Here is a 27,867-nt window from a genome sequence, read left to right on the forward strand (position 1 = left end):
GTATATTCTCTAAATTGTTTTTAATTCTCTTTTAGTTCCTCCAGTTATCAAGTCTCATCCTAAGGAATACATAATTACTGTGGATAAATCTGCCACTTTGCAGTGTGAAGCTGATGGCTACCCAGCACCTGAGATCACATGGCACAAAGATGGAGAACAAATTCCAGAGTCTATCAGGCAACGAATTCTTAGCACCGGGGCTTTGCAGATTGCCTTTGTGCAGCCTGATGACACTGGACGATACACATGTATGGCAGCAAATGTGGCAGGATCAAGCAGTTCTAGCATGGAACTCATTGTGTATAGTAAGTGAACATAAGAAGCACCATACTGGGTCAAACCAAAGGCCCATCTCTAGCCCAGTATCCTGTCTCTGACAGCAGAAGAGTGAATGCTATACAGAGAGAGCATCGAGTCAGATAACTCTAGAGTGATCTATTCACTATTCAGTACCCTCCTTGGAAGCCACCATTTATTGGGTTATAGATGCCAGATGAAACATCTCTGACTATTCTGTTCAATAGCCATTAGTGGATCAATCAATCTATCATCCATTAATTTATCCAGTCCCTTTTTGAATCTGCCTCTGATATCTGCTTCTACCACCTCCTGTAGCAATGAATGCCATAAATTAACTACACGTAGTTAGCGATAAACCTTTTAGTTGTTATTGCCAGTGGCTCAGCTAAATGTTGCCTCCTCAGCTGCTAGCAAACCTGTTACCTACTAATTTCAGTGACTGATTTGTATAATGTCATGATGATGTTTTCCGTTGTGTTTTCAGTTCCCTTCTTAATACTGCCTGATATTTTACTGGTTCTTTTGGTTGCCACTGCACACTGAGCTGACATTTACTATCTACCGTGACTTGAAGGTCTCTTTCCTGAGTCGTAACAGCTAGTTCAGAAACCAGCATTGCATACATATAAATGAGGTTGTTTTTCCCCAAGTGTATTACCTTGTAGTTGTTGACATTGAAGTTCATCTGCCATTTTTTGGCCCACTCACTTAGCTTGGTGAAATCTTTCTGCAGCTGCTTTCCATCTGCTTGGGACTTGATTACCCAGAATAATTTGATGTAATATGCAGACTTGGAGATTTCATTGTGCACCCCTATTTCCAGGTCATTGATGAAACTTTTGAATAAAATAGGGCCCAGCACAGATCCTTGTGGAACCCCATTTTTGATCTCCCTCAGTCCTGAAAAGTGACTGTTTTTCCCTACCCTTTGCTTCCTATTTTTTAACCAGCTTTCAGTCCACAAAGAAACCTTTCCTCCAACCCTGTGGTAACACAGTTTCTTTTTTAAAGCTTTTGGTGAGGGAACTTGTCAAATGCTTTTTAAAAAAAAAAATATATTAAGTCAACTGGATACCCCTTGTCCAGGTGGTTGTTGACACCCTTTAAGAACTCCAGCAGATTGTGAAGGCAAGATTTTCCTTCACGAAATCCATATTAACTCTTCTCCAGAAGATCGTATTTGTCCAGGTGACTGTTATTTTATTCTTTATTATAGTTGGTAGAAACTTGTCAGGGATGGGAGTGAGACTCACTGGTCTTTAGTTCCTGGGATTGCCTCTGGAGCCCTTTTTTGAAGATGAGTGTATTATAGCAACCTACCACAGAGACCATTTGTAATGATAGGTTACATATTATTGTCAGTAATTCTGCAATTTCACATTTAAGTTTCTTTAGAGCTCTTCAGTGAATGCTACCTGGTCCCAGTGACTTATTAGTATTACATTTATCAAATTGTTCTAAAAATTCCTCTGTTGTTACTTCAGTACGGTTCAACTGTTCAGGCCCATCTACTAGAAACACTGATCTAGCATGGGAATTTTCCCAGAATCTTCCACAATAAACACCAATGCAACTAATTCATTTAGCTTTTCTGCTATAGTATTATCATATCTGAGTGCACTTTTTAAAAGCTGGTCACCTAATGGTCCCACTGATTTTCTAGATGACTTCCTGCTTCTGATATATTTTTTTAAAGTTTTTATGATTAAGTTCAGCATCTTTTACTAGAAACTCCTCAAATTCTGTTTTTGGGCTGCTTGATTTCACTTGTACATATAACCTCTCAGTTTGTGAGCTTTTTTGTTTTTCTCATTTGGTCATGCCTTCCATTTTTCAAAGGATGCCTTTTTGCCTTGACTTTCTTAACTCTGCTACTGAACCATTCAGGGTTTTTATTGGACCCTTTGGTACCTTTTTTGATTCATGGTATACACTTTTCTTGAGCTTCTAATATGGTATTATTAAAAAGTCTTCACAATCTGCTGGAGTTCTTAAAGGGTGTCTAAATGTCAAGAAACTTGGAGATTTCACTGTGCACCCTTGTTTCCAGGTCAGTGATGTAACTGTTGAACAAAATAAAGCCCAGCACAGATCCCTGTGGAACCCCACTTTTAACCTCCCTCATTCCTGAAAAGTGACTATTTATTCCTACCCTTTGCTTCCTAGCTTTTAACCAGCTTTCAGTCCACAAAAGGCAAAGTCCCTCTAGGCTTTTTACATTTTTGACTGCTCCTTTAAACTTATGTCTAACTAAATTCCTCATTCTTTTGCAATTTCTTTTCCTAAAGGTGTATATTAGCTTCATAGAATTTTTTGGCTTCCTTCCCCATGCTTGAATATTGAATGTGATTATGTTATGGTCACTTTTAAGAATGGCTGACCACAGATACCTCTTGAACCAGGTCCTATATGTTACTCAGGATTAGGTCTAAAATTGCCTCTAAAATGGGATTAGAAAGGAATGGTCCACTGGTTTGGGACTGGGTTTGGGATATGTCACTGTATTTGTCTCTAATGGGAGCTCCATACCTTTCTCTGAAGTATTTGATAGTGGTCACTGTTGGAGACAAGATACCAGATTAAATGACTAATCCAATCTGGTATATCATTTCCTGTATTCATACATCAGTGTCAAGAGTAATGGAAGAATGACAAATACAGAGAATAATTAAATTTATTTTGTCTCCTTATAGTACCACCTAAGATTCGCAGTACAGAGGCAAACTACATAGCCACTGAGAATTTTCAAGCTGTTCTCTCATGTGTGGCTGATGGTATTCCAACACCAGCAATAAAGTGGAAGAAAGACAATATAACTTTAATGGACAGAGTAGGAAAACACAGGACTGTCCCATATGGAGATCTGATTTTGGACAATGTTGTTGTAAGTGTTCTGCATTTGAGCATCCTTATACATGTCGTCTATTCTTTCATGTAACAATTGGAACAGAACACAAGGATGTAGTTCTACATATCTGTAATGTCTGGAGAAAGATTGAGGAATAAGTCAATAGAGGAAAACTGTAAGAGAGTCTATATTATCTTGTGAGTTAGTCCTCAAGGGTCACGTTGAGCTACAGAGGTAGGTATATTCACAGAAAATATGCTCCGAAATTTTTGACTTGGGATATATATGATGGATTCACAGAAGATCCCGGTGTCCAAGATTATTGATTTGTCACCAAAGGAAACTCACTATAATAAAATACATTTAAAATATGTTCTAGTTTTCCATTATGTAAGTATTTTGAAAGACATTATGGAGCATAGGGGTTTTTTTTTGATAACTAGGTAGTCATTCCCTTCCCTTCTAGTTTGGCTCATTATTTTTTTAACAGTTTTAGTAATGTAGACTGTGCTGAAATAACCATAAACTAAATTCTAAAATTGAATACCATATTTAAGGCTGGTTTAGTCTGCTCTGTTTGTTGTTCATTGTTCCTGAAACAATTGTTAATCTAATCTGCTAACCTGCATTTACGGATGCATTGCCCACCACAATTTATCACTATTCTTTGCCTGCTCCATGATGGTATGTGGAGTGGTTTCACAGATCCCTTTGATGTTAAGACAGGAGCTAAGCAAGACTGCATCATTGCTCCAGTACTCTTCTCAATATTTCTTACTGTGATGCTACATCTGACCACCAACAAGTTTCCAGTTGGAATGGAGCTAAACTACCAATTGTTTGGTAAATTGCTTAATCTCAGCTGACTGTGAGCCAAAACCAAGACCACCCTAACCTCAATCATTGAGCTCCAGTATGCTGATAGTGCTGTAGTCTGTGCTTACTCAGAAGCAGACCTTCAAGCAATCGTTGGCATCTTTACTGAGAAAATGGGACTGACACTTACCATTCAGAAGACTAAAGTCCTCTCTCAACAAGCTCTTAATGGGCAGATCCAGCAGTTTCAGAGTCACAGACTCTGGAAAATGTTAAGTATTTCCCATACCTCGGAAGCTAGCGCTTGCAAAAGGCTGACATCGACAATGAAATCCAACATCACCTTAAATGTGAAAATGCAACTTTCAGGCACCTGATGAAATGGGTGTTTGAAGATTGTGACATCAGATCCAAAACCAAACTCATGGTTTATCAAGCAATTGTGATCCCCACCTTACTTTACAGAGCTAGGATGTGAACAATGTACAGGAGATACCTCAAGTCATTGAAGAAGTACCATCAATGCTGCCTGTGGAAGAACCTTTGAATCCAGTGGGAAGATAGATGCACCAACATTAGTGTCCTTGCACAAGCAAACACCATGAGCATTGATGTGATGATTATTCAACATCAACTTTGCTAGGCCAGCCAAGTCATCCAGATGTCTAACTCCAGACTCCCAAAGCAAGTTTTAGTTTTCCAGATCAGTCAAGGTATAAGCTCAAGAGAAGGGCAGAGAATGCACTTCAAGGACATCCTCATGCCCAACTTGAAAAAATGCAATATCAAAATCAACTCGTGGGCACTATTGCCCAGGACAGCCCCAAATGGAGGAAGAGTCTATTGCAAGAATCTCAGTACTTTGAAACCTTATGATGACAACAGGAGGTGGAAAAAGCAGGAGTTGCAGAAACACTGCTGCAGACTGAATCAAGAATCCAGAGCCACCCACCCCACATGGAAACACGTGTCCGAGCTGCAGCAGAGGCTGTTGATCCCGAATCAGCCTTGTCAGCCATATACGGATGTACAAATAGGACAATCATGGAAGACAATCATCCTCGACTGTGAGGGAGGGATTGTGAAAGAAGAAGAAGGAGTCGTCTACTTGGTGGGCACATCTACATATGCATTAATGCATTTTTCCTAATGCACATTAAATTTAGTACCTCCAACATGAGGTATTAAATAAATGTGCATTAGGCTGTGCTAATGTGCAGTTGTGCAAACACATGCTTTTTTAGTGAAGCTTAACATGCAGGAACCTATTCTACTGTGCATTAGCACATTAGCATGGCTTTTTACATACCACTTTAATGGGCACTAGAAAAGGTTACTAGGCATTAATGTGCACATGTAGAAGTACCCAGTTTGTCATTCCTGTAATCATTGGTCATCTCATCTGCTAAACTGAATTTACCTTCTCCTCTTTCTTCCTAGAATTCTTTTCTGTGGTATGTGACTTCCTTAGTCTTTATTCAGTTGGAAGGCTATAGGCAACTCGCTTCACTGTTACAATAAATATTTTTATGCTATGTAGTGTATCCAGTAGGTTTGTAATATGAAGTTAAACTATATCACTTAGGGAACTTACAGATGTGCAACTCCCCACTTTAACTCATGGCACTTCACATAAAGTGCCATGAGTTAGAGGGACCTCCCCCAACCCAACAGACATTCACCTGTTATGTTGGAGGGGGAGGGGGTGGGGGCGGGGGCCGAGCTTGCCTGCAGGAGCCCAAGCCCTGCCCTTCCCACTCCCGGCTTCGGTGCTATCTGCAGGAAGGGAGAGGGGAGAGGGGAGGAGGAGTGAACTGCAGATTGGGGTTTGCCTGGCCTGAACTGGAGGGGAGGCCTGAGGGGAGCCGCAAGGTTGGGGGGCTCCAATCCACCCCCCTGCTCCAGCTCACTTTTAAAAGCGCTCTGCAGCTGTGCACATTTCATGGTATGGCTTTAGAGAGCTTTCAGGGAGCTGGTCACACTACGAACATAACTTCTATGTTATTGTCATCTCTATGCAGTAGTCTTAAGTAACCATTTGGTTTTCAAAAATCTTTCTTACATTCAAGTTTGTCACTCAATATAAGCTTACACTGACCATAATTTCTGATATAAAACGTTATATTAGCAGTGGTGCTAGTATCAAAACCGTTACTGAAGTGGTTAGAAAAAATAATAATAGCCTTCTACTCCCTTAAATTTTCAGCTGTTTCAGTCACCAAATATTTTCCTAAGGATTAGGAAGTGTTTGTATATTTCTTTCATTTCTATTTTCCATAAAGAACTGGAATGACTAGCATACTGTGTTCTGCCAGTGCTCTTAGCAAGACTAGAGACAGAAGATGAAGCATGGGAAATCTTTCACTAGATCCAGACTTAGCAGAAACTAAACTTTTGGATAATTCAGAGACCAATAGGCATTCCAACTAAACACACTTTCAAACCTTTTGAGATCCCCCATCATTTCACTTGATGATATTGGATATGGATACATGTACACTGAAAGCAGTTTCTAAAGGGGAATGTTTCAAAAGGGCAGCAGTAGTTATATTCTAATTGTTGTGTGTGGACAATCCAAACGTAGCAAAACTGCTCCAATTTTAACACTGGATGAAGCATGTACTTGGATGAAGCATGTGTCCATACTCAAAATTTAATGCCCATCATAGCTTGAACTTCCATTTTTTTTTCCTTTCAGCCTGAAGATTCTGGTAGTTACACCTGTGTTGCAAGTAATGCTGCTGGTGAAGATGCACACACTGTTAAACTGATGGTTCATGTACTCCCAGCTTTCACTGAACTACCCGGAGACATAGCTTTAAATAAAGGAGAACTCCTCAGATTAACATGCAAAGCAACTGGGACACCTGTACCCAAAATAACTTGGACTTTTAATAACAATATTATACCCGGTGGGTAGTATTAATATGTATGTCACTGTAACATGCCTAAGCCACTAACATAGTCATTGGAAAAAATGGATGGAGTGGGGCAATGCAGCAGGGAGTGAAGTTTCTGTACCACTGGTGACAAGGGCCCGGGGACTCCTTCCTTCCATACAAGCAGCCACCTTACCACATACCTGTGGAGGGTTGAATAATGGATGACCTGTGGCATGGTAGTTAGAGTGCTATGCTGGGTGAGGAGGGCCTAGAATCCAGGTTCTCAGGCTTTGCAGGGGAATTTCCTAACCACACCTCTATTTGGTGGAAAAAAAATGGGAGGACTCCTTCATTCACATTTTGTTGTGCAGTCAGGATATCTAGGGTTTCTGTACACATACAGAGAGTCTGGTCTGATGCACTGGAAATCCAGAGCACATGAAACGACATGCCTGGTGCTGAGTCGCATGCAGGCGCATAAACAGCAAGATGCATATCAGCACTGAGAAAATGGCAGCTGTATGCTTTGAATGAAAACACATCAAAGGTGTTTTAGTTTCAAAGTGCACTGCTGCCATTTTCTCAGTGCTGATGCACGTTTTGCCATTTATACATCTGTATGCGATATAGCACTGGGCACTTTTAATTAACATAGATTGCTAATTAAAAGCATCTGGCACTGCATTTCATCCATGTGTAAAAATGCCTGTATGTAGTTACCAGCATGTGCAGAGATATTCATCCAGTAATAATATATTCCTCTGGCATATAAGCGCAAAAAATGTCCAGTAGATGACCAGGAAAAATAGAATGCCACAGACAGATGAGCAAATATAGATACTGGACAAATAGAAAGGGAAAATAATGCCACCTCAAGTGTCTCTCGGGAGTTAGTCCAATACAGTGGCAAGTTCTTTATAGCTGCATGATGTCACTGAGCTTACTACTAAACAGAGCTGTAAATCTAAACTTATTTCTGTCTTTGTGTACCTTTTGTTAAAATGTTTGTAAGAAGCCCTCAGATAATATTGGGTATTTCTTCCAGCACTGTATGACACTATGAATGGTCACAGTGAACTTGTCATTGAAAGAGTGTCTAAAGAGGACTCTGGCACCTATGTGTGTACAGCAGACAACACAGTTGGTTCAGTCAAAGCTATTGGATTTGTGTATGTCAAAGGTATGTATAAAAACTCCTTTATCAGTGCTACTTTCATGCTGTCCTGATCTATGGCAGATAAAAAGAAACAGTTGGATGCACTGACATCAGACTTCATGAAAACAAGGAATGATTATTCTATATTAGTAACTTGATCTTGTTTTGACTCTGCCACTTATGCACCATTATGTTCTGTCTTGCTTTTCAGAGCCTCCAGTGTTCAAAGGGGATTATCATTCTAGCCGAATTGAGCCCTTGGGTGGCAATGCTATACTGAACTGTGAGGTACTAGGAGATCCACCTGTTACTATCCAGTGGAGAAAAAGAGGAGTAGGCATTCAGATTAGTGACAGGATCCGACAACTCAGCAATGGTTCTCTTGCCATCTATGGCACTGTGGTGAGTCGCCAGCCATATTAAAGTGAATATTTACACTTCATTTAGTTATTGTTCACAGATAAATGTATTGAAGAGTGTATGAATTGGAAATATTGAGCATATGAATATAAATTTAGCTTTACTTGAAAGATTCTACAATTACTCTACATTTTATAGAGGTTTTTAATACAGTCCAAAATAGTCTGCTCAAATTTTTGTGACTTCATTAATAAAGGGAGATGCATTGCATCCTCTTAAACATCCGCAGCTGAATTATCAGAGCGACTCAACCCAGCCTCTAAATTCTGGCAGGTGGAATCTGAGTGTGGCATTCTGGCCCTTTTTCAATAAATGGGAGTTTTGCTATCAGTCTTAAAGGAGCCAGGATTTTGCTCAGTTAGTTCAGTTACAAGCGCATCTGAATCTTACATTTGCAAGTACAAACCTATTAGCTCCCATGTTCCAAGTAATGGATGTTCAAACTACATGTTCATAAATTGCACATTGTATGTTTTTTGAAGCTGCAGTTGAAAACATGCTCTTCAAAATACTGGAGAAAGCTTCAACGTTTATAGAATTAAATAGATGGAGAATTATTATTTTTGGCTGCTGACAGACACGGAAAAAGCAGAGCAGTGTTTTACCAGAAGAGGACGTTAGTTTGACCTGACTCACCAGAGTCTGTCTGGATTATGCACTTCAGTGGGGGGTTTTGGCACTTTTCTCTAATAGCTGATTCAATCAGCTATTGGATAAAAAGAACCAAAAATCCCCGCTGAAGTGCATGATCTTACAGACATTGTGCAAGCCAGGTCAAACTGACACAGTGCCTCTTCTGGGCATGTGGTGCACTTGGTGCAGGGGTGTGCTGAGTTTAAAGTACTGTTTTGTTTTGTTTTTTCATGTCTGTAGGCAACCATTGTTATTATTAATAATAAATATAATAATATGGAATAGATATATTAATGTTAAAAGAGGAATCTGTTAACATCATTTGATTTTAATTTCTGGTTTTAGTAGTCTATGATCCTTGTACATTTACATTTGCAATCAATTTTTTATACTTATACATCTATTACTGTACTTCCTTAAGATCAATTGAATGGCATGTTGTAATTCTGCAAATTCAGTGACATCAAATATCTTCTGAAATAGATTAACTTACTCACTGCACATTGATTATTTATACATTGATTTATTTATTGTTGTTTAGAATGAAGATGCTGGTGATTACAAATGTGTGGCTACAAATGATGCCGGTGTGGGGGAACGCAGTATGACATTAACACTTCAAAGTAAGACTTGGACTAACAAAATTAACACTGCTTTATTATGAAGCTATAATCTACCTTTGGATACATGTTTTCATTCAAAAGTTTTTGGGAGTAGACAGAGTGGAAGTTGGACACTTCAGCTCTTTTTCTGAAAACAGAATTGAAATGAATTCCTCTTGAAATAATAGAGTTTTAGAACTATTTTTTCATGAATGTTAGTTTCAGAATCGCTCTATTTAATGCTAAGTGAAAATCTATGTCTTTTACCTTGCCTCAGTTTTCTGGTATGGAGAATGGGAATCGTTTCAACCTTATACAGGTTTTTAGGAAATCAATAAATGCTTGTAGTACCATAAAAGTACTTTGTGGCCACATCTACATGTGAAATTAGTGTGCCTGATTAAACTCTGGCACAGTTTGAACCAGAGTTTATTAGTCCCAGGTGCAGTGCTTACATGTGCACAGGAGGCCTGTAGGGCCAGCCTGCCAGCCCAGACCTGCTCCACCCTGGCTAACCATGCTGGCTGGAGGGGGGTGGGGGGAGGGTGGTAGAGCAGGAGTGGGAGCACTGGTAGGCTGGCTACAGCATGAGGGTGCTCCAGCATGGGGCTTAATACTGGTAGGCAGCCTCACACTGGAGCACCCTCATGCCCAGCCAGCCTGGTCACCATCTACATGTGCATCTTGGCACACTAAAGAACTCTGCCATAAATTAGTACTTATCTGGGATAGTACTAATCCTACAGTACAATTAATTAGTTTATTGTGGCCTATTAATGCTGCACATGTGGACAGAGACACTTTACTGCAGAGCTAATTAGTCAACTTCACAATAAAGCACATGCCTCCTGTGTTTTGTTGGGCCTCAAGGTGCCACTGTCACTACAAGAGCTGGATATGTTGGATCCAGCTTATTTCCTGCTTTTTTGAAACTCTCTCTTGCAGGTGAAAGGATGCCAGTGAAAGAAATTGGAATAAAAGAACCTTTGACCTCAGACTGTATTTCTTATAAAACTATTAAGATAACCAATAATATACTATATATCATCAAATTAACAAAATAGGACTTCATGCCTCTGTTCAGATTAAACCTTTATTTGGTGCTCAGGACAGTGTAGTCATCTGCTTCGTAGCCATTTCATGCAGAAGCAGTCACGCTAAAAGACACTCTGTCTCTCTCTGTCTCTCTCTCTTAGGTCCTCCAGTTATTACAGTTGAGCCAGTGGACACAATTATTGATGCTGGTACCACAGCAGTGCTGAACTGCCAAGCAAATGGAGAACCTCTTCCAACCATTGAGTGGTCCCGTCAAGGTCATCCAATCCTCAGCGATGACAGAGTAACTGTATTGTCCAACGGCTCCTTGAGGATTGTTGCAGCACAGAAAGAGGATACCTCTGAATATGAATGCATAGCTAGGAATCTGATGGGATCAGTCCTTGTCAGAGTGCCATTCACTGTCCAAGGTAGATGCACCCAAGTGCTGCATATTGAGTACAGAGCTATTAGATTCCAGACTTAGAACAGAATAATTTTGACTAAGAGTTAAATTCCTTACATGTACATGTTGGCTTGACTGTAAATCTGGTTTGACACTTTGGTATTTTTCTGATTCATATAATTTTGTTTGACCTGATAAACGTCATGGTCCCTGCTGTGTTCCATGATATAGAGGGCTAAGGATAGTGAAATGAGAAAGTCCTGAACTAGAGGGCCAACAATAGTGGATAATCCAGACTTGAATTAATTTCTAATCTAGAATTCAGCATTTGTGATCCACATCTGAGCAAGTGAAATATTCTTTAACTTTTTACTATATTTCACAGCATTCTATCTTGAAATTTCTGAATAACTGAAGGTAGCCTTTGAATTTGCAGGGTTAGTTTTATTTTACGTTTAGCAGCCTCAAGTCTTTTTTCATTAAATGTATTAATTTTTTTTTTCTAGAGATGAAGAATTAGATCTTATAACACAACTAAGGAAGGTTATAACCTGTAAATTATAAATACTCAGAAAAACATTTCTTTTCCTTGCAGTACATGGTGGATATTCAGACTGGCTTGAATGGCGACCATGTAGTGTAACTTGTGGGCAAGGTGTTCAGAAAAGGATCCGACAGTGTAATAATCCTCTACCTGCAAATGGTGGAAGGCCTTGCCAGGGTCCTGATACAGACATACGCAGCTGCCAGAACAAACCATGTCCAGGTAGAGTTCTTTAATGAGTTGACAGTAGTATTTGTTATGAAGTCATTTAATTGGATTGTGTCATGATGCTTATGTTCCTGGTCATAGACCAGGACCAAATCTCAATGACCATGGTTGATCTGTTGCAGGGGTCTGGAATTTTTATCGCCATACTTATGGGTGAAAGGAAATGTTAATAAAATCTTTTAATATTTTTGATAAAATACTGTTTAATTTTTTGTGCTATTTAGTGGATGGAAACTGGTCAGAGTGGGGATCTTGGGAAGAGTGTTCTAAAACCTGTGGACAAGGTAACAGGACCAGAACCAGAACCTGTAGTAACCCATCAGGTCAACATGGAGGAAAGCCATGTGAAGGCAATGCTGTGGAATCAATCATGTGTAACGTTAGGCCCTGTCCAGGTAAGAAGAGAGTAGTTTAGAATCAGATGAATGTAGTAGTGGTATATTACTGGTAAGTTTTTAGTGAACTATTTTCAACAATTTCCTTTTTCTCTAAAGCCCTTATTTTCTGCTCTTTCACTTTAGAAACCTTATGAGATTAAATATTAAATCAAATATTACTAGTTAAATATTTCCTGTAGTGATTAAAACTGATGTTAGTGCACTGACAATTTGCACCCCAAATTTATGTTTTATTTTTTAAAAGCTGGGATAAGCATTCTTCACAAAACACTGTCAAAATATTTTCATATGATTATTTTTTTTAATGAAACAATTCTGTTTGGAATTTAATCATTTTTTAAAGTATTTGCACCCATATAAATAAATAGGAGGCCTGCCTAGCTAGCTAGCAGTCTCTTCAATGAGCTGAAGCTTAAAAAGGAATTTTATAAAAAGTGGAACCTTGGTTATAGTACTAGGGAAGAGTATAAGAGTATTGCAGAGGCATGCAGGGAGAAAATTAGGAAGGCCAAGGTATGATTAGAGGTGCAACTGGTAAGGGACATAAAAGGCAATAAAAAGGGATTCTACATGTATGTCAAAAGTAAGAGGAAGACCAAAAAAACTATAGAACTCTTACAAAATGCAGACAGCAATCAACTTATAGATGATGCAGAGAAAGTTGAAGGTTGGATGAGATCCTGGATGATTGGGAAAGGGCAAACATAGTGCTCATCTTTAAGAAAAGGAAGGGGGAGGATCCAGGGAATTTTAGACCAGTCCACCTGACCTCAATACCTGGAAAGATCATGGAGCAGGTCCTCTAATAATCAATTGTTCAGCACTTAGCAGAGAATAAAGGGGCAGCAAGCATGGATTTACCAAGAACAAGTTGCGTCTGACCAACCAGATTTTCCTTCTGTGAGAAAGTGACTTGCTCGGTGGCTGGGGGCAGAACAGTGGATGTGATATAACTGAAGTTTAGCAAAGCTTCAAACACTGTCTCCCATGACATTCTCATTAAGAAGCTAAGGAAATACAAACTAGAGGAAAACATTGTAAGGCTTTCCTCTAATCTGTTTTAACTGGCTGGATAACATGGTTTTAGTGAACCAAACCAAACTTTGGTTTTAGTGAACCAAAGACTGTGGCGCTGGTGTCATTAGGAAGGCTTTGGCTTCCATGACCACAGCCCGCTCTTTGGTGAGAGAGACAGTGAGCTGCTGGGAAGAGATGGCCTCCAGCTCTCTCCCCTGGGGAGGAGGTTCTTCTCAGCCAGGCTGGCTGACCTGCTCCACCGGGCTTTAAACTAAGCCCGCTGGGGGATGGGGGGACAACTGCCACTGCTGGCCTGCTGAGCGACCCTTGCAAAGCCAGCAGACCAAGGCACTTAAGGGACCCCACCCCTGCCCCAGCCCTGGTACACTGTGTGGGCAAGGCAAGAGCCCCCAAGGGGACACTTGCCTGCCTGTACACAAATGCCAGGAGCCTGGGGGATAAGCAGGAGGAACTCGTCCTCCTGCTTAACACAAATAATTACAACGTCATAGGGATAACAGAGACCTGGTGGGACTCCACCCATGACTGGACCATGGGTATAGATGGCTAGAACTTGTACAGGAGAGATTGACTAGATAAAAGGGTGGGGGTATAGCTCTCTGTTAAGAAAAGCTATGTGTCCCTGCAAGCTGATATTGGCGACCAGGGCGGACAACTGGAGACCCTCTGGATTAAAATCCTTGGGGAACATGGCACAGGGGACACAATGGTGGGAGTCTATTACAGACCTGCCACCCAAAGACAAGAGCTTGACCAGGAGTTCACCTGGGAACTGGCTGAGGCCACATGCTCCAGGACCACGGTCATCATGGCTGACTTCAATTACCCAAACATCTCCTGGGAGGATCACTCAGCAAAATCCAAGTGGTCGCAAAGTTTCCTATCATACGTGGATGAGCTCTATCTGACTCAAGAAGTCTACGGGCCAATGAGAGGTAAAGCGCTGGTGCTGGCTACTGAGGATGACCTAATCTGTGACCTAGTGATCAATGGGAAGCTGGGTGACAGCAACAATGAGCTGATCACCTTCACCATCCACCATAAAGCTGGCAAGTCAGTCAGCAACACTGAAGTCCTTGACTTCACAAAAGCCAAATTTGAGAGGCTAGATACCTTCAAGTCAGCTGGCCCTGACAGTCTACACCCCAGGGTACTCAAGAACCTGGCGAGCATCATAGCCTAGCCTCTGGCACAGATCTTTGAGAATTCTTGGCAGTCTGATGTAGTGCCTGAAGACTGGAAAAAAGCCAATGTGGTGCCTCTATTCAAGAAAGGGAGGAAAGTGGATCCGGCTAACTATAGTCCCATCAGCCTGACTTCTATCCCAGGGAAGATCTTAGAAAAATTTATTAAAGAGGCCATCCTTAATGGACTGGCCAACGCCAACATCTTGAGGGACAGCCAGCATGGGTTTGTTGCGGGTAGGTCTTGCTTGACCAATCTCATTTCCTTTTACAACCAGGTGACCTATCACCAGGACAAGAGAGAAGAGATTGATGTCATATATCTTGACTTCAGCAAAGCCTTCAATCTGGTATCCCATGATCACCTCTTGGTGAAACTGGCCAATGGTGGCCTTGGGTCCACCACAATCCGCTGGCTGGGAAATTGGCTCTGTGGTCGGACCCAGAGGGTGGTAATTGACAGAAGTCACTCATCCTGGTGTCCTGCGGCCAGTGGGGTCCCCCAGGGCGCTGTCCTTGGATCTATATATTTTTCAACATTATCATTAATGATGTGGACATTGGAGTCAGGAGCGGACTGGCCAAGTTTGCTGATGACACCAAACTTTGGGGCAAAGCATCCACACCTGAAGACAGGAGGGAGATCCAGGCTGACTTGGACAAGCTCAGCAAATGGGTGGTCGAGAACCTGATGGTGTTTAACGCTGAAAAATGCAAGGTTCTCCACCTTGGGAGGAAAAATCTGCAGCATCCTTTATAGGCTCGGCAGTGCTACGCTGGCTAGCACTATGGAAGAAAGAGACTTGGGGGTCATCATTGACCACAAGATGAACGTGAGCCTGCAATGCGATGCTGCGGCTAGTAAAGTGACCAAAATGCTGGCTTGCACCCATAGATGCTTCTCAAGGAAATCCCAGGACATTGTTCTCCCCTTGTACTCGGCCTTGGTGAGGCCTCAGCTGGAGTACTGTGTCCAGTTTTGGGCTCCACAATTCAAAAAGGATGTGGAGAAGCTTGAGAGAGTTCAGAGAAGAGCTACGCGCATGATCAGAGGTCAGGAAAACAAAACTTACGATGATAGGCTGAGAGACATGGGACTCTTTAGCCTGGAAAAGCGCAGGCTCAGGGGTGATCTGATGGCCACCTATAAGTTTATCAGGGTTTGCCACCAGTATCTGGGGGAACATCTGTTCACCAGAGCACCCCAAGGGATGACAAGGTTGAACGGTTATAAACTACTGCAAGACCATTTCAGGCTGGACATAAGGAAGAATTTCTTTACTGTCTGAGCCCCCAAGGACTGGAATAGCCTGCCATTGGTGGTGGTTCAAGCACCTACACTGAACACCTTCAAGGGTAAATTGGATGCTTATCTTGCTGGGATCCTATGACCCCAGCTGACTTCCTGTCCTTTGGGTGAGGGGTTGAAATCAATGATCTTCCAAGGTCCCTTCCAGCCCCAATGTCTGTGAAATTTGTGAAATCTGTAAACAGAACTGGCTGGATCATCATACTTAAGAAGTAGTCATCAGTGACTCAACATCTAGTTGGGAGGAGGTGGGATTCCCCAGGGGTCTGCCCTGTGTCTGGTAAAGTTTAATGTGTTCATTAATGATTTGTACAGTGAGATGGAGTGCACACTTAGCACATTTGTGGATGACACCAAGTTGGGTGGAGTTGCAGACATTTTTCAGGGCAGGGCTGGATAGACTGGAAAAATGGTCTGCAGTTAATCAGGTGAGATTCAACAAGGACAAGCACAAAGTCCTTTATTGGAGACAGTAATTACATGCATGAATACAGAGTAGGGAATGGTTGGCTAAGCAGCAGTACTTCAAGGTACAGTAGACCATAAGCTTAATATGAACCAAAAATGCTTTTTTTTACAAAAGGCCAACAGTATACTGGGCTGTATAATAGAAGTGTCACCTGCAAGTCAAAGAAAGTGATTCTTCCATTCTTTTCAGCACTGGTGAGGCCTCATTTGGAATATTGTATCCAATTTTGGGCCCCACACTTCAAGAAGAATGTGGGCAGATTGGAAAGAGTTCAGCTCAGAGCAACAGAAAAGAGCATTTAGGGTCCTGGGAAGCAAGACTTGTGAAGAAAAGCTGAATAAACTAGGGTTATTTAGTCCGGAGAAGAGAGAACTGAGGGAGGATTTGATAACAGTCTTCACATATCTGAAGGGCAATTACAGAGAAGGAGGAGGTATGCTTTTCTCTGTTCATAGGCAACAGGAGTAGGAGCAATCACCTCAAACTGCATCAGAGGAAATTTAGGTTGGAGACTAGGACAACATTTTTTACTTTGAGAGCAGTCAAGAATTGAAAGAGACAACCTGAGAAAATGTGGAATCTCCATCCTTGGAAATTTTCAAGAGTAGGTTGGATAGACACTTGGCTTGGATGGTTTAGTCAGGAGTGATCCAGTCTGGAGCAAGAGGCTGGAGTAGATGACCTTGTGGTGTCCCTTCTAGCCCTACTTTCCTTGATTTTATTAAATCAATTTTTGCTTGTTTGGTGAAGATGAAAACTTTAATCCCATTCTCCAAAGCCAGCTGAAATGGATAAGAAACATAAATGAACAGCGTAAATAGTGGAAACTAAATGTTAATATTCTTTAGTCTTCATTAATATGCAATATTATTAGCGTTACAAGTAGCGCATATATTTTCCTTGACAGTGGCCATATTTACATGAGACACTAACTGCACAGTCATTTAGTACTTGTATAAACTATGCAGTACTACACTACTGTGCAGTAGTAAGGAGCTACTGAGCAGCCTCCAATTATTGCACAGTCATTTAGTACTTATTTATGCAACTACTTGCTTATACATGACTACTGTCTTGTGTAGACATGGCCAGTATCCTTTTAATTGATAGATTCATAATTTTTTGTTAAGATTTCCTATCCGCAGCTGAAACACCATTTTTTCCCAGTCTCAGCATTGCTTGGTACATTTCGGCAAGATGCCATTTATTCACTTCCATTCATTCCCGGCATTTTTCCTTGTACAGATCCTTTAAATTCCCCATCCCCTTCTCCCCTGATTTCTGCACTGTGATGATGCTGCAGTTCCTACAGGATAAGACAATTTTCTGTAGGTCACTTGTGACTGCTGCTTGCTGCTGCGTATTTTTACTCACAGGGACTGCTTTGTAACTGGAAGAGCAAGAAGCCTTTAAACACCATTATGAGACAGTTTGATTCAGATGATTTATGAAGGGAAAACAGCAGGTCTGAACCAAGTCTTAGCAGGATCACGGTTGTTCCATGTTTGTGGTCAAATGAAGTAATGTATTAAGGAAACAAAAAGGGAAAGCATTAATATTTCTGTCTGGAAATTGCTAGTCTATTTAAACAGTTCAGTGAATGGATTTTTCAGGGTCTTATTTGGGAAATTTAATTTATGGGTAGAGTGTATTGAAGAAAAAACTAAGATAATTTTATTGTGACTCCTTTGTAGTGATTGGGATTTTCTTTTAATCTGGGCCATAGAGCTGAGTAACTCAGTGCTTCCATGTAAAGCCACTGTCTTGTTTAGTCTTGTTTAAACATGGTTTTCTGTTTCTGCTGCCTTTTACAGTGGATGGTGAGTGGGATTCTTGGCTGCCATGGGGACCTTGCAGTGAGACCTGTGGAAAAGGTACTCAAACCAGACTGCGCCTGTGCAATAACCCCCCTCCAGCATTTGGTGGTTCATATTGTGATGGACCTGATACACAGCTGCAGGTTTGCAACAAGAAACTTTGTCCAGGTACGAAGCCTAGTAATAAAATAAAACACTAACTTATCTTTTTATTTCCAAAATTCTGTGTAGTTTTACTTCATGTGACCATTGCTATTCCACCAGGGCTGGAAAATACTGTAATAACTCCTAAAAACAGACCTTAGTAGTTCAAGTGAAACTCAGGAACTATCAGAAATATCAACAATGATAACATTCAAAACCACCACTTCTCCCTAATGTTCTGATTCTCCTCTGCCTTGGCAGCTAAGTTATACCCCTTGTATTTCTTCAGCTGAATTCCTTTGGTTGTTTTCACTGGGCACTAAGGGTGTTTTTACACGTGCTATGGGGGTGGGGAGAGGGGCATTTTAATTAGAGTGGTTTCGAGAGCTGCTCTTATTAAAGTGCCTGCAGCAACTCATGTATTCAGCGTCCCATGTTTCTAAATGTTGTTGGGGGCACTTTAACTAAAGCTTATTCGGCGAGACTTGGAGGCTAATTAGCACACGCCAGCAGGCTTAATTGAGTCTGCTCCGGCACACTAATCACAGCACATCGGAGCAGCATCCTGGCATGTCTACAGGCACCCTAGGTTTTGATTTTCCTCATCTCTTCTTCCACATCTAAGTGGGACTTTCACTGTTGGAGAGGAGAGGTTAAATTTTCATAACACAATTACCTATGATATGCAAGAGGTCAGACTCAATGAATAGATGGTTCACCTTCTGGCTGACACCCCACAAATCTTGTATGTGTGTTAATTTAAGTCCCCTCTGGACCTTTCTAGTAGTGAAAAGAGAATTGAGGCTGTGCTAGATACACAGCTGACGATTCCCTCTGATTGACACAGTAATTCCACTGGTAAAATTATCCTCTGGAATCCATAATTTCAGTGATTACATCATATTCTGTTGGTTTGACTTTCCTACCGGTACATGAAATGTTGGGGATCAGTGAGGATGACCATTAGTTTATTTCTGACCATAGTTCCTATTTGACCAGCAGAGGATTTAAGTAAAATGCAGTGGGTTATATTCTGCTCTGGGTTAGATTCCTTGGAATCTCCTTTGTTTAACCGATGTAACATTGCTGGGTTTTTGATTATTGAAAATGTGAAAGTTTCATTGGAAAATGTCATTGATTTCTACCCAGTGGATGGGAAATGGGCCCTCTGGGCCAGCTGGACAGCCTGTACAGTATCCTGTGGAGGAGGCACCAGACAGAGAACAAGGGACTGCTCAGATCCAGCCCCGCAGTTTGGGGGGCACAAATGTGAAGGCAGTGATGTACAAATTGACTTCTGTAACAGCGACCCCTGCCCCAGTAAGTGTTTTGGGATGAAAACTTTGCGTTAGGTTATGCCTTACATCATGGGAATTTTGTGGTTGAAAGAGTAATCCTTCTTATCTTGAGCATTTGCAGTCTTTTAGCACAAGGAGTATAAATCTGATCACTACGAGCAGGTGCACTATACTCCTTCAGGGAGGATGGTCAGAAGTAAACCCTACTCATACTCTCAGCAGTCAGCATAATTGGGGGACTGTATGGAGGATTTTAGAAATAGGAATGCATTGTTAAACAACAGTAGCAGCAACTGTGAGTAAGCTCTTACAGTACAGTCAGGTGGTCTGTGGCTCCAGGAAGTCCAAACAGTGCTTTTAAGCCATAACCTTCCTGTCTGACACTAGTGTAAGTGTGATCTGCATTTATAGTACCCCATAATAAATCACTTGCTATAAATCACTTGATTTATATATCATATGCTCTATGCTTTCCTGTTTGTCGTAAAGGGCAGAACTTAAGAGATGATTAATATACTTTCTAAAATAATTCTTAATTGGGCTCTTAGGCCGCACCCAGACAAGCGCAGCCCTGCAGTATGTGGCACTGCAAACATGTTTGCAGTGCCACATACTGCACATTCAGATGTTCTACACGCTGCAAAGGAGCACTACCCATGTGTGTGCTGCTATGCTTTTTTTCTGTGAGGTTTTTTTTGACCCCTGGATATCCAGGGGTCAGAAAAACCTCACAGAAAAAAAAAAAAGTGGAGCAGTGCACGTAGGGGCAGCATGTGCTGCTCAAAAGCAGAGCTGAGCTGCCCAGAGTCATGTTGCGGCTGCCAGCCAGGCTCCATGCTGCAGAATCGCTACTGCTGCAGCCCCAGGAGGCCCCCAGGACCACAGGTATGGCTGATGGGGCCAGCACAGTACTGGCCCCAGCCTCCCCTGCCCCACGTGGAGTAACTTGCTGTATGACAAAGTGTCTGTACCACAGGTATTCCCTGGGGACAAGTAGCAGTGGTGCAAGGTGTGCTGCTGTTACTTGTGCTTGGGGAACTAAATGTCCACTCTTGTGCAGATGCGGCCTTAGATGTCTAATTTTTTTTTAAAAAATTTTTAAGCTGAGAGAATAGTAAAAAGGAAATCTGTGTGAAAAGATTTCTTCCCACAAAAAAATTTCTTGGTCTTAGACAAATGTACATTTAAGCTTCTAAGAGGGAGAAGGAGTTGCTACGTAGTAACATATAGTACCTGTTATGCTATAACTGTTATATCTCCTTAACCTGATACAAGTGAGTAAAATCACCCTAATTTTGACCCTGAATGAAGCAGGATTAAAGATGAAGCAGTTTTGCTCCAGCAAATTGCTCTCAAAGGTACATTTGCTCTAACAGCTGTTACCTCTGTTAGTAGCTCTTGTTTGAATATTTTCTGATTCAATATCTGCTCCTATTGAATGGTCAAACAAAGGATACAGGCAGATGTAACTATAGGCTGACATAATGTAGCCCTTTTCTTCTGCATGGTTCATTGTTGCAGGCATAGCAAACTTTATTATGTATTTCTGTTTCCAGTCCATGGTAACTGGGGGCCATGGAGCAACTGGGGAACTTGCAGCCGAACATGCAATGGAGGCCAGATGAGGCGATATCGGACCTGTGATAATCCTCACCCTGTTAACGGTGGAAGAGCATGTGCAGGGGCTGATACACAGATACAGAGATGTAATACTGGAGTATGCCCTGGTGAGCTTATACAGTAACAGAAGATAATTAATAAACTTCCCTTAGAGTCCTTCAGAGACCAAGATGCATGTACCAGGGAAAAAGGAAAGTGAAAAGTTTCTATAATTATGTACCATTTCATACAAATATCTAATCTACCCTCACTTCATTCTGATTTTTTTTAAACAGTGTATCATCCTAAAATTATTTCCTCATTAAGGAACTAGCAAGTGAAACTGTTGCTATCCCCAGAAGTTCTTCTTAATACTTTTTAGAAAGGGCATTGTTCACATTCAAAACTGACTGTAATTTTCTTGGTAGTGTCACTGAAGGGACCGAATCCCTAACCAAGGCATGGAGACGTGGGTAATGTACTCAAGAAATAAACTCAATGTGTCTAATAAAATCAAGTTGCCTTGGAATGCTTAAATAGTTGGATAGCTATAACATGTGGTTTTTTGCTAAGAAGAAGAATGCCCTGCTTCTTGCCTTCTCTTGACATCACCTTTATACCCACGAAACCTCATTTATTTCCATTACAGAAGCAAGAGTCTTCATGCCTTGGTCAGAAATGGGGTCCTTTTTGTGACACTATCAAAAGAGAATTAGTTGGTTTTGAATGTGGACAGAACTGGGCGAGGACCAATTAGGGGACAGTGGCAGCATCCACACATACGCTGCTGCAGAGTAAATTAGTTTACTTCAGACTAATAGGGGTGTCCCCGACAGGCCTTTGTGAGTTGCTTCTGGGAGCTCTGCTCTCCTGGTCGTTGGCTACTCCCCTTCCGGACTTGCGTGTTACCGTGGTTGTTCGTCCTCCCGCGTTGCCAACCCCGCTCTTGTCTGCCATGACTTGTTGTTACACCAATGGGGTGGGGCTAGTTCACAGGTCCCTCGGTGGCCCAGGTCTGGCCCGCTGGTTGCACAAGGGGCTCCACCACCCCTACACCCCAGCTTCATGCCACCTGTGGACTCCACTTCCCCGAGCCTGCTCAGTGATGGTTCCACAGGCTTTTAACATGGATCTCATCTTCGAGTTCCCCAAAATCCTTGGGATACTCTTGTCCTGATGTCGACCCCTTCACACCAACCTGACCGGTGCCTTAGCCACTACCATAATAGGTCCCATACCACAAACCCGTCACCCTGTGCACCCCGTGCTACACGCCTCCTCTAAGAGGTTCTAACATGCCAACTACCTTGCTGACTCCCCACCAGCTCCCTATTATCATGAACGGGAGTGGCACCTCTCGGCTGCTTTCTACTTGTACCCTCGTTCCCTTAATCAGCGTCCTCTATTCTCGGTGGCGATCCCGCCCCGATCTCCCTCCAGCCAGGTGGTGCTTCGGTCTCTCGCCCCTCTTCAGTGAAGCCCGCACCCACTGCCTCGGCACTTACTTCGGGGTCCTCTGAATCCTCCTGGGTTGTCTCAATCTTCCTTCGTTCACCCGATCCGTCACTTCGGGGTTGACGCGCCGGTGTCCCAGTCGTTGAGCTTCCACTCCGAGCCACTGCTCCCTCCGGCACACTGACTCTTCTCTGTTTGTCCAGCGGGGCTCGTGCCATGGCTGGCTCTGACAGGTGTCTGCTCTCCACGCTATCCACTGCCTCTGGAGCGGTGGCTGCTATTTTTAAATCCGCTGGCCAGCGTCTGATGTCACCATCAGCTGCTGGCCACAGCTTTACATAGAGGCGGCTAATGAGCCGTGTGGATTCTCCCTCCGTCTCTCCTGTCCTGGGCTCCAGGTAAGTTTCCTTTGCTACCTCAGCCCCCGGGACATAACCCCCCCGCCAGCTGCTTTGTGGCGGTTCCTGGGGCCGTGCTTCGCCAGTATTTGTGCCCCATTGAGGACCTTGTCCACTTCGGCTGCTCATGCTGAGATTCGAGTCATCATCACATCTAGAGAGAAAATCTGCGGTTACATTATCCTTCCCTGGATGGTACGTGATATGAAATTTGAAGGGCTGCAGAGCCAACACCCATCGCATTATGCGGGCGTTATCCATCTTGGCCGTACTAAGCCATTTCAGTGGTGCGTGGTCTGTGTTGAGTGTGAATTCTCGCCCCAGTAAGTAATATCGGAAGTGCTCCACCGCCCCTCGGATGGCTAGACACTCCTGCTTGATGGTCGCATACCTGGTTTCAGCAGGTAATAGTTTTTGGCTGGCGTAAGCCACGGGTCGGTCCACTCCGGCATCCCACTGCGTTAACACGGCCCCCAGTGCCTCTGACGAAGCGTCTGTAATGAAAAGGGTTTTTCGAAGTCAGGGGTGTGTATTAGCACGTTGTCACACAGGGCCCCCTTTAAAGCTTGGAAGCTGCTTAACATATCCCTATTCCATTGAACCCCTTTTCGTCATGACCCCTTTAAGGCTTCCGAGAGAGGTGCTACTAGCTCGGAGAACCAGGGTACAAATCGGTGATAATAATTCACCAAGCCTAGGAAGGATCGCAACTGCTTGGTTGTTCGTGGGGCATGGAATGAACGAATGGCCCGGACCTTATCCTCTAATGGCCTTATGGTTCCCTGACCTACCAGAAACCCTAAGTATTTGGTGTATTTGTGCACAACCGTGCATTTCCATGATGTCGCGGTTAAGCCAGCCTTCTGTAACTTGGATAGCACTACTCAGAGAGCCTGGAGATGCTGACCCCACAACGAGGTGAACATGACTATACTGTCTATGTACGCAGCGGTGTACTCAGTGTGGGGCGCCAGAAGTAGATCCATCAACCGTTGAAATGTCGCCACGGCCCCATGCAATCCAAATGGCATTTTAACAAGTTTGTATAGTCCCTGTGGTGTTCCGAATGTGGTCTTATGGCAGTCTTCGGGTCTCACTGGGATTTGCCAATATCCCTGGGCAAGATCCAGAGTGGATATATTGGTTGCATCCCGACCTGGTGTTGTCCTACATGTTCCCGGCCAATACACCACGCTGTCCCCAACGGGCCTTTGTGAGTCGCTTCTGGGAGCTCTGCTCTCCTGGTTGTTGGCTACTCCCCTTCTGGACTTGCATGTTACCATGTTGTTCATCCTCCCGCATTGCCAACCCTGCTCTCGCCTTGTTGTTACACCAGTGGGGTGGGGCTAGTTCATGGGTCCCTCGGTGGCCCGGGTCTGGTCTGCCGGTTGCACACAGGGCTCCACCACCCCTACACCACAGCCTCACACCATCTGTGGACTCCACTTCCCCAAGCCCGCTCAGTGATGGTTCCACAGGCTTTTAACATGGATCTCGTCTTCGAGTTCCCCAAAATCTTTGGGATGCTCTTGTCCTGATGTCGACCCCTTCACACCAACCTGACCGGTGCCTTAGCCACTACCACAGTAGGTCCCACACCACAAACCCGTCACCCTGTGCACCCTGTGCTATGTGCCTCCTCTAAGAAGTTCTAACATGCCAGCTACCTTGCTGACCCTCCATCAGCTCCCTATTATCATGAATGGGAGTGGCACCTCTCGGCTGCTTTCTAGTTGTACCCTCATTCCCTTAATCGGCGTCCTCTGTTCTCGGTGGTGATCCCGCCCCGATCTCCCTCCAGCCAGGTGGTGCTTCGGTCTCTCGCCCCTCTTCAGTGAAGCCCGCACCCACCGCCTCAGCACTTACTTCGGGGTCCTCTGAATCCTCCTGGGTTGTCTCAATCTTCCTTCGCTCACCCGATCCGTCACTTCGGGGTTGACCTGCCAGTGTCCCAGTCATTGAGCTTCCGCTCTGAGCCACTGCTCCCTCCGGCACACTGACTCTTCTCTGTTTGTCCAGCGGGGCCCACGCCGTGGATGGCCCTGACAGCTGTCTGCTCTCCATGCTATCCGCCGCCTCCGGAGCGGCGGCTGCCATTTTTAAATCTGCCAGTCGGCATCTGACATCACCATCAGCTGCTGGCTGCAGCTTTACATAGAGGCGGCTAGTGAGCCGCGTGGATTCTCCCTCCGTCTCTCTTTCTCTCCTGTCCAGGGCTCCAGGTAAGTTTCCTTTGCTACCTCAACCCCTGGGACAAGGGGCACATGCATAGACGTGCAACATTTACTTTTAATTAATCTACTTACTGCACAGTAAAGCACACATGCAGATGCACCCAAAAATATTAAGTTACTACCTACCTGAGCCAAGTCTGAACATGTGATTTATCCACCTCTATCATATTATGAGTCTGATGTTATCATAGGGATGAAAAAATGGCTCCAGTGTCCAGCCCAGGTAGGATGCTGGGGGATGTGGACTTCTTTTGGGTGGAGAATGTTGGGAGCATCCAAGAAAGAGGAAATTTTCTGGATCCCCACCTTGGTATCACTGCCAGGAGAATATCCCAAGTCCCACCTGTGCCTGTCATTTGAACTGTTGTCCCATGTGTATTCCATGTTTAGTCCCAGAATAATATGGGATAGAATCTCTTCCATATTGTATGAATAACCTATATGGCCTGCCAAAAAGAGATACTTTTTCAGTGCTATGCGCAGGGACTTAGACATCTTCCTGTTAAATCCCTATCCACTGTGTTGTAAAAATTCTTAAATGGTTCTCTCCACAGTAAAGGTAATGTATGAGCACAAACAGTTTCAAAGATAATTGTATTTTTTACAAATTGTTCCATTCTGTATGAACTACCACTGAAAATATTAGGCCAAGCTTGTAGTTATTGAAATCTGTCACAGGGATAATATAGTTGAAGTGTAATTCGCTGCCCAATCTGGAATACCTCTTATGAAAACTCTTTTGTTTACACCCTTGTCTGTAGTGGATGGGAACTGGGGACCGTGGCAAGCTTGGAGTGGATGCTCTGCTCCTTGTAGAGGAGGGGAGCAGACCCGAACACGCCTGTGTAATAATCCAACACCCTCAAACAGTGGACGTCCTTGCCCTGGTGACTCTTCCCAGGTATCCAGATGTAACATCCAGGCATGTCCAGGTAATTTACTTCAGCAACTGTATGCCAAATGCAAAGTAACTAAAGACTATTCTTAATTTAATATTAGTTGTAAATATTTCAGTAATATATAAACATGCCAGTTAGCATAGCCTTTCCCCAGACATTCACACAGAATTGAGAAACCATCATTTCTCAAGCTGTAGTTAGTAGACTACTTCCAGAGATCTGTGGAGCTGCTGCTGTTGTACTGAACCATTTGACAGATTTGAAGAGGGTTCTGGAGATGTTTTTTTCCCCTGTTAAACTCAAAATCATCTTTATTTAAAAAGTTTCTTCGCACTAGTGCATAGAGAAGGAAAAATACTAGCAAGCCCAAAAAAAATGATTAAAACAATCATTCATGTAACATGAAGGCTGAATAGTGACAGGGAACAAGATACAAAACTGAAAGCTCTTGAACTAAGTTACTGGTTTATAAATAGAAGCAAGCAATATGTTTTGCAAAAATGAAGAGTAATTAGCAAATGATTTGAGAATAACAAATGGAGGTACATTTTAAAGCTTAATTTAACAAGCTCCTCTGCCTAGTTCAGGAAATAGTTATGATGCTGAAAAGTTTTAGACCCAGTATTAGAGCTGTATTACATTTTTAGGGACGAACTCTAAATGATATGGGAAAATCACTTGGGTATCCTCAAGGCTGGGTGTTACGGAAGTGGAAACTTTAGTTAGATTAACAGAATTTGAAAGGAAGTTCAAAAACATCTTTTTAGGAGTACATGCTGTTTTTTCAGGTTTTCTTTTTTTCTTTTTTTTTTTGAAGACAGGATAGCTATTTGTGAAAAGCTTGCTTGACTTTTGTAAGATGAACACATGATAGTGTTCTGGCAAGTTACCTGTTTTGTTTTACACTCTGCTTGCATGAATTTGCTTTGCAGTGCATTTGAGTAAATTACATTTCCTCTCTGGGTATAACGTGTTATAGAGCCCTAAGGTCTGTTATTCAACAGTTCTTGCTTTTTACTTAGAGGTAGCTGCATTTCAGTGGTGCAAGAAGTGATCCCTGTGTCACAGTTTACATAACAGCTCTTGTTTATAAAGTATTCTGTTATCCTTGGAGAAACGATGTACTGTATAAATTTGAGATTATTACTATTACAACATGTGTTACAATATTTTTTTCGGTATGTCAGCCTGAACATGAAGAACTTTGTGACCTCGTAGAGGGCTGAGTATCATTCTTGACTATTTTAACTTCATGGTAGCACTGAATGGGGTTTTCACAAATGCGTGTTCTTTCTGCCTTCCCCAACAGGTGGGCCTTCCCGTGCCAGAGGGAGTGTTATTGGAAATATTAATGATGTTGAATTTGGAATTGCTTTCCTGAATGCCACAGTAACAGATAGCACTGACAGTAGAATGATACAAGCAAAAATTACAAATGTCCCGCGGAGTCTTGGTAAGTTATGTTGCTTCTTTCATTTATATGCAAGTCAGTTTGCATGAATTTTCCTTGGGTTGATTTCTTTTCACACTTTCACTTAATAAAGACATCATTGCAGCACTGAAGGAATTGACCTAAACTCTTTTTAGGAGGGAACCCATAAAGGGGGAGCTTTTATAATTTTTCTAATGTGTTAATGTTCTTAAGATGAATCCTCCCCCTATACAAAGTCAGAGCAGACATAGTATCAGAAGATACCAATACAAGCTACTATAGTGCAGCTATTAGGTCTGCATGATTCAGTAGTAAAACAAGTA

The 27,867-nt window shown here is 42.6% G+C and overlaps 1 protein-coding gene across 5 annotated transcripts in view; it reads left to right on the plus strand.

Moving 5' to 3' along the window:
• The window catches only part of HMCN1 (hemicentin 1), a 356,272-nt gene that overhangs the window by 298,806 nt on the left and 29,599 nt on the right, over positions 1-27,867 (plus strand). For 3 of the 5 annotated variants that reach the window (XM_090048332.1, XM_090048333.1, XM_090048336.1), the window contains exons 81-94: positions 36-305; positions 2,994-3,184; positions 6,663-6,876; positions 7,892-8,026; positions 8,214-8,404; positions 9,597-9,678; positions 10,854-11,123; positions 11,694-11,864; positions 12,095-12,265; positions 18,083-18,253; positions 19,379-19,549; positions 21,084-21,254; positions 25,975-26,145; positions 27,422-27,565. In XM_090048332.1, coding sequence (XP_089904458.1) covers positions 36-305; positions 2,994-3,184; positions 6,663-6,876; positions 7,892-8,026; positions 8,214-8,404; positions 9,597-9,678; positions 10,854-11,123; positions 11,694-11,864; positions 12,095-12,265; positions 18,083-18,253; positions 19,379-19,549; positions 21,084-21,254; positions 25,975-26,145; positions 27,422-27,565 — 2,523 coding nt within the window. The remainder of the gene's footprint in view (positions 1-35; positions 306-2,993; positions 3,185-6,662; positions 6,877-7,891; positions 8,027-8,213; positions 8,405-9,596; positions 9,679-10,853; positions 11,124-11,693; positions 11,865-12,094; positions 12,266-18,082; positions 18,254-19,378; positions 19,550-21,083; positions 21,255-25,974; positions 26,146-27,421; positions 27,566-27,867) is intronic. The other 2 variants (XM_090048334.1, XM_090048335.1) reach the window with 1 other exon arrangement.

The sequence above is a fragment of the Crocodylus siamensis genome, chromosome 5 (genome assembly GCF_052110815.1).
Source record: "Crocodylus siamensis isolate JL-2025a chromosome 5, ASM5211081v1, whole genome shotgun sequence".
Classification (NCBI taxonomy): Eukaryota; Metazoa; Chordata; order Crocodylia; family Crocodylidae; genus Crocodylus; species Crocodylus siamensis.